General features: G+C 36.8%; 1 protein-coding gene across 12 annotated transcripts in view; it reads left to right on the plus strand.

The window, feature by feature from the left end:
* Positions 1-7500, plus strand: part of LOC143026116 (uncharacterized) — a 300921-nt gene that overhangs the window by 287127 nt on the left and 6294 nt on the right. For 8 of the 12 annotated variants that reach the window (XM_076186146.1, XM_076186126.1, XM_076186137.1 and 5 more), the window contains one exon: positions 5521-5851. The exons of 3 other annotated variants lie outside the window; for them this stretch is intronic. In XM_076186146.1, the coding sequence (XP_076042261.1) occupies positions 5521-5851 (331 nt within the window). Of the gene's footprint in view, positions 1-5520; positions 5852-7500 lie in introns of those variants that run through there. One more of the 12 variants, XR_012966448.1, reaches the window with a different exon arrangement.

The following is a 7500-nucleotide window of genomic DNA, read 5'->3' on the forward strand; positions in this document are numbered from 1 at the left end:
GTATACTACATTAGTTTTAGATGTGAAGTCCGATCGCTTTGACAAATTGTTTGTCATGATCAGGGAGGAAGTTTTTGGATTTTTATAATAGATGAGAACTCTGATTTTGTTGTTCTCATTTGTAGGAAGGCAATTTTTATGAATGATGTCTCCGATGACTTTTTCATCTTTCTTATAATTACTAGTGAAGGTGTTTCTGTAGTAAATGTTAATGAAGTTATGCTTTTGTGGTTCTTTGATTGTGAAATGGGATTCTAGCATTTTGGAGGTAACAGAATCAAAGTCAGTGTTAGAATACCCATTATTTGTGAGCATCTGTCTCAGGTGTTGAAGTTCACTATGTAAAGCTTGCCATGAGGAACATACTGATATGGCTCTTTTTATATATGCTCTAATGACACATTTTTTGTAGTTGTCTGTGCACTCGCTCTTGCCATTCATGCACTTATCCAAGTTGGTGGGTTTTCTATATACACTAGTAATGAAGTTGTCGGAAGTAGAATCGACCAGCACATCCAGGAAGGGGAGTAGACCATTGCTGTTCATTTCAGTGGAAAAAGTTAAGCCTGAAATTTCCTGAAGTCGGCACCGTATATTTTCTAACAAATCAACAGAAGGGGTGCTGACAAAGATGTCATCTACATATCTACAGTATATAAGTGGTTTTAACTCTCCGTCCTGGAAGGCTGATCTTTCTACCGCCGACATGAAGGCTTCAGCGAAGAGGACACCTAATGGTGATCCCATTGCTACCCCATCTTGCCGCACGTAAAGGTTTCCCTCTGGGCACCTGAATGGAACTTCTGTGGTGCAGGTGACCAGTAATTCTTTCAAAGTGGACTCAGGGATACGGGGAGGGGGGGTGGGATGTCATCATTATGATACACATATTCAAGGATGTCATCATGGCAAGCTTTACATAGTGAACTTCAACACCTGAGACAGATGCTCACAAATAATGGGTATTCTAACACTGACTTTGATTCTGTTACCTCCAAAATGCTAGAATCCCATTTCACAATCAAAGAACCACAAAAGCATAACTTCATTAACATTTACTACAGAAACACCTTCACTAGTAATTATAAGAAAGATGAAAAAGTCATCGGAGACATCATTCATAAAAATTGCCTTCCTACAAATGAGAACAACAAAATCAGAGTTCTCATCTATTATAAAAATCCAAAAACTTCCTCCCTGATCATGACAAACAATTTGTCAAAGCGATCGGACTTCACATCTAAAACTAATGTAGTATACCAATATCAATGTTCTACAGGAAATTGTAATTTCCTCCCCCATTCCTACATTGGTTTTACTAGATGTAAAGTCAGCCGTCGCCTAACTTTCCACCTACAAGAGGGAGCAATCAAAGAACACCATAGGAGTTCCCATAACGCTGCACTCAGGAGAGATGATTTGATCAACAACACCAAAATTATTGGATCGAGCAATGACCCTAGGAGACTACAACTACTCGAAGCCTTCCACATTAAGGACAAAACTCCGGTTATTAACATTCAATGCAATGTAATCTCTTCTATCCCATTATTTAGAAATAAAAATCCCCCCTCCCCCTCTACCCCTTCACTCTCTCTTCCTTCACCTCCACCTCCTCCCCCACCCTCGGTGACCGCACCCGCCCCCCCAACCCCCCCCCTTACCCTTGACCTCTGAGGTCCTTATTGTCTGTCCCTCCCCCCCCCCCTTCGTCTGACCTGATCTTAGGTATATATACTTCTGTCATCTCTGGATTATCACACCCTTCTTCCTCTCTTTAAATACCTGTATGTAAGTCTTCGTATTTATTTTTACAAATTTGTCACCTTTATTATTACTGTTACCATGTAATTTTTTGTTATTTCAGTTGTATCTTGATATTGTCTAGTATCTTTACTGTTACCATGTAATTTTTGTTATTTCAGTTATATCTTGATATTGTCTAGTACCTTTACTGTTACCATGTAATTTTTGTTATTTCAGTTATATCTTGATAATGTCTTGTTTAAGACGAAACGTCGATGTCAAATAAGAACAAATGGAAGAATATAGAGACCTAGTTTCAATTCACCCAGTTAATGGAAAATCTCTTATCAGGAAAATCGAGAATAATACGAAGAGAAAACTGAACAACTACAACAATGCTGTCGTTTTTAACTCCACGTGTATTACTGAGAATCTGCTCCCCCCTTTACATATATATATATATATATATATATATATATATATATGTATACACATATATATGTATACACATATACATACATATATATATATTATATATATATATATGTATACACATATACATACATATATATATATTATATATAATATTATGTATATATATATATATACATATATATATATATATATATATATATATATATATATGTATGCGGAAAAAACACCAAGGAAAAAGATAAACTGATGACCAAGCACTTTCGTCTATTCAGACATCCTCATAGTCATGGCATGTACAAACTTGACAATCTTATTGTGAAAAAGGTAGTAGCCCAAACGTCCGCTGCCGCGAACGGGTCAGGTTCGACAATAGAGCCTCACAACCTTTCCCGGTTCCCTTCCTGACCTTATACTCTGTGTATATATTCTTGTATTCTTTTTTTCTTTTCTATGTACCTTGAGGGTGTCTGAATAGACGAAAACGCATGGTCATCAATTTATCTTTTTCCTTGGTGGTTTTTCCGCTTATTTAGAATCACGAGTTTGTAATTTCTCATGCATATACTCGTGTATATATATATATATACATATACATACACACACACATACATATATATATATATATACATATACATACATATATATATATACATATATGTATTTACATACATGTATATACATATACATATATATATATATATATATGTATATACATATACATATATATATATATATATACATATATATATACAATATATATATATATATATATATACATTTATTCACCTTTTCCGAAAATCACTGGTCTCAGTGGGGTGTATATGAATGCCATTTTGATCTTTTCATCTATTTATAATTTCTACTCTGCGTTCTTAGAATATGTTTTTGCTGATATATTTCACAATAGCTATGGGTAAAATGAGATTTTGTATAAACATTAGATATATATTTATTATTCATAAAATGAAATCTAAAGTCTCCAGTTTTAAGAGGAGTCCACTGTTGGGGCACCTGCCTATTCATTACGGAACGGTGGAGTCTCTGCACTTCATCACAGTGGCTTAATCGGGCTTGGTAAGGTTGTGTGACTAATCTTCTATCTTTATAAACTAATGCCTACAAGGCGTCAGGTAACAATGATAGTTACGATGTTATTCACCTTGACTTTAGCAAAGCGTTCGAGAAAGTGCCTCACCACAGACTACTAAATAAATTGAAAGCCCATGGCATAGAAGGAAAATTGTTTAAATGGGTTAGAGCATGGATAAGTGAGGGAAAACAGTGGGTCACCATAAACGGTGTAAAATCCAATGGAGGCGTGTTACTAGTGGAGTTCCCCAGGGTTTGGTTCTGGGTCCCTTATTGTTTATTATGTATGTAAACGATTTGGGCAATGGAACTAGTAGTGACGTTAGTAAGTTTGTGGACGACAATAAAATAGGACGCCAAATTAGGTCAGAAGACCCCGAGATACTGCAGGAGGATCTTAACAAATTGTTCACGTGGTCGGGGAAATGGCAAATGGACTTCAATATCTCAAAGAGCAGTGCGTTAAACGTATTTTTACACAAACCTGAAAATAGGTATAGCTTAGATAACACCTTTTTTAGAGAAAACTGTGTATGAGAGACTTGGGAGTTTTAGTGAGTCCTGACCTCAAACCAGGAAACAATTCATTAGCGCCAGGAATAGAGGTAATAGATCATTAGGTTTCATTGCTAGGACTGTTACGAATAAAAGTGTAGAGGTAGTTATCAAACTCTATCTGGCGTTAGTTAGACCCATCCTTGAGTATGTGATACAGTTTTGTTCTCCGTCCTATAGAATATCAATTCACCAGAATCAGTACACAAGAGAATGACAAAAATGATACATAGGATCAGAAATTTCCCTTACGAGGACAGGCTTAAGCATCTTAATTCACACTCTGGAAAGACGCAGTGTGTGGAGTGGTCTAATAGCGGTGTTCAAGTGTATCAAGGGCTTTATGAGGGTTATGCAGAGGTCATTATATTATGACAACAGGGCAAAACTCACAGAAATTTATTTAGATTGAACAAATTTAGATTTAAGAAAGAAACAGACTAGAACTGGTTCAACAATAGAATAGTTAACAGATAAGAATAGATTTGCGAGTAGTAATTATGTAGTGAGCGTTGAAACTATTGGTTGTTTTAAGGAAAGTTTAGACAACTTTATAAATGAAGGTTATCGGTTACACGGAACTGCTTAGTCTAGGACTTATGGTCTCTTGCAGTCTCCTTCAGTCTTATGTTATTATGTTCGTGTGTGTGTGTGTGTGTGTGTGTGTGTGTGTGTGTGTGTGTGTGTGTGTGTGTGAGTGGGTGTGCGTGAGTGTGTGCGCGTGTGTATGTGTGTGCGTGTGTGTTTGTGAAGTTTGAAAATAATATAGTCAACTCGGTTATACTGATTAGATGCTAGTACTAATATACAGCACCTCTAATGGCTACTGTTGCTGAGTGGGGTTGGGAAGCCATAGGTGGAAGATTAATTACATTTCCTGGGGCTCGAACCCGGGCTTCCTGCATTCGAAGCAAGAAGGCTAACCATTGATACACAGACTCCACACATTTCTTAAAAATGATCAAAGCAGCCACTATGTCAACAGAATTTTTATATTTATACTGAATCTCATTTTTTTAAAGTTATTTATAGAATCTAGATAGCGAGAACAAATTCTAGTTGCGAGATTGGACAATTTATATAGATAAAAATAACTTAATTTCGGATGTCGTTTGTTGAAATGGTACTCACTCCTTTTTATTAAAGTTACTGCTTAATGCTTACATTCTCTTTGTTTATCAACGTTTTCTTCAAAAGATATTTCTATTCTTTGAATAAATCTATAGTTTTGTCCTTAAACTCTGATCAAAATTAAAAAAATCTTCTACTTAAAGTTATGTTTTTATGCAAAATGAAGTTACGCTTATCTATGTGGGTTTATTGTTTATATTTTCATTTCATTATAAGTTTCCGTTTTGTAAACATTATGTCCTTAACGTTATCATGATAATTTCAAGCCATAAATATTTTCTCTGTCGTACTCTTTTACCTGCTACACAAGTAGTTTCGTAAATTCTATAAACTACAGAGTAGGAAACACTGATTTACACAAAACTGTGATAAAAATTACATGATTTGTCATGAGATACCTCACCCTTTCTTTAATCTCCCTCCCTAAAACAGCCTCCAATTTAATTTCGTCGGTTTAATCTCCGATTGTGGATATAAACTCCTAAACAAAAACTAAAAGTTCATGTGTGTGTTTTGCGCACGTTTGCGCGCATGTGTGAAAGATGCATAAGTGCTCCCTTACAGATGCGCCGCGGTCTGGCCCATCCACTTCGTAGGTTCCGTTCCGAGGCGAACGTAGCATCATCCGTGCTACACGAAGCTTCCCAACACGCCCAAAACATCGCAGCGACATCTCTGGACCCTACCACCGCCGCCATCTTGTCTGTCGACGACAACGTCCTCAAACAGGACGCCAGGAGACCTGGATTCGGGTCTGGAGAGGCGGTCCAGCGTCGTGGCAGGAACGTGGCGAGGCAAGACGGAGGCGAGGGAGATGCAAGTGACTTCCTGGTGGCCGAGAAGACACTGAGTCACGCAAAGTCACAACCCAACCTCTTGTTGTCCCTCGTCAGGAGTAAGCTAGGAGTTCGACATAGGTTCTCCTCCTCCATTACCTCCTCCCCCTCCTCTTCCTCCTCCCCCTGTAGAGAACTATTCCACCCCATAGAACCTCTGAAGAGGAACATTTGCACAATTTATTTATTCATTTATTCGTTTATTTATTTCTTATTGTATATACACTTTCTTTTTACGATTTCGGTTATACTGCATTGGTATCGTATATAGCGACTCTGCCATCTCGTAAAAGTTGTGTTTCTGTTTTTTTTAACGTTCTTTTCGTAGTTCGTTTTAAGTTTTTTTTTTCGTAGCAGGGCCTCGTGAGATCAGGAATGATGGACTATGACCTTGTTCCCACGTTGGGTCTGTGCCAATCCATATTTTATCTATTTATCTTATTTCTTTTTTTTTCCGCTATTTTCCTAGAGTATTTTAAGATAGAATATAAAAACTAAACCATAAAATACACTAATCTATTTTCTAAACTCACCCTCATTTTCCTCTCTCTCTAAATATATATATATATATATATATATATATATTATATATATATATATATATATATATATACATATATATAAATTTCTGATGGATTCTCTCTCTATGTCTGCCTGTCTGTGCATGATAACACTTTTTTATCCTTATCTTTATTGATCAATGTTGTGTCCATTAGTCTGTCTGCATTTCAATCTATTTTTCTCTCATGCCTGCTTATCACTTATCTGTGTGTCTTTTTAATAATCATAATCTATTTATATGAATATAAGTCACTATATATTTCTGTCAAGTAGCAATCCACATATCAATCGCTGTTTCTATATTGTTTTGTATGTGTGTGTGTGTGTGTGTGTGTGTGTGTGTGTGTGTGTGTGTGTGTGTGTGTGTGTGTGTGTGTGTGTGTGTGCGCGCGTGCCGCTTTACCTATATACTCTATCTCATTGCTCTTTGTCCCCAACACCCAGGGCAAAGGTTATGGTTCCGACCGTATTAAAGTTTTCAACCTCTTTCTCTCTCTCTCTCTCTCTCTCTCTCTCTCTCTCTCTCTCTCTCTCTGTAATTGGGAAAAATTAAAAAGTACAAATAACGTTCAAGTACCAGACTTCAGGAAAGCAAACTTTGACAATATAAAAACCTATTTGAAATTGAATACGAAATGTCATACGGACGTTTGGAACATTTTTGGCTCTCGGAGCGGGGCTGGGAGTGAGGTCTGGGTCACGGAGGGTAATATGCATACCTTAGGTCAGGTCATTTAGGGGCGAGGGCCCAACAGTCAGGTCAGCGATTTAAAAGAAATGTATAGCAATCTAACTGATCTAATTATTAATGCACAAAACACATCTATCCCCCTAAAGCCAATACGGAAAAATAGTAATTCTCCCAAATGGATGACGGACAGATTGAAACATGAGATCGGAATGAAAAGAGGACTTTACGTAAAAATAAAAAACGGGGAATCACACCTTAGATCAAGATATAACGATATGGCAAAGCTGGTTAAAAGGAATACACGTTCAGCGAAACGTAATTATGAAATCAAGGTTGCCAGTCAAGCAAAATCCAACCCAAAGGGGTTTCTTTCACCTCTATAGAACAAAAAATAAAAAAAGAATAGGACCAATTAAAAACGATGAAAATGTCATGATAGAATCGGAGGAAAAAATG

The sequence above is a fragment of the Oratosquilla oratoria genome, chromosome 1, assembly GCF_046742065.1.
Source record: "Oratosquilla oratoria isolate Oo_2021 chromosome 1, ASM4674206v1, whole genome shotgun sequence".
Taxonomy (NCBI): domain Eukaryota; kingdom Metazoa; phylum Arthropoda; class Malacostraca; order Stomatopoda; family Squillidae; genus Oratosquilla; species Oratosquilla oratoria.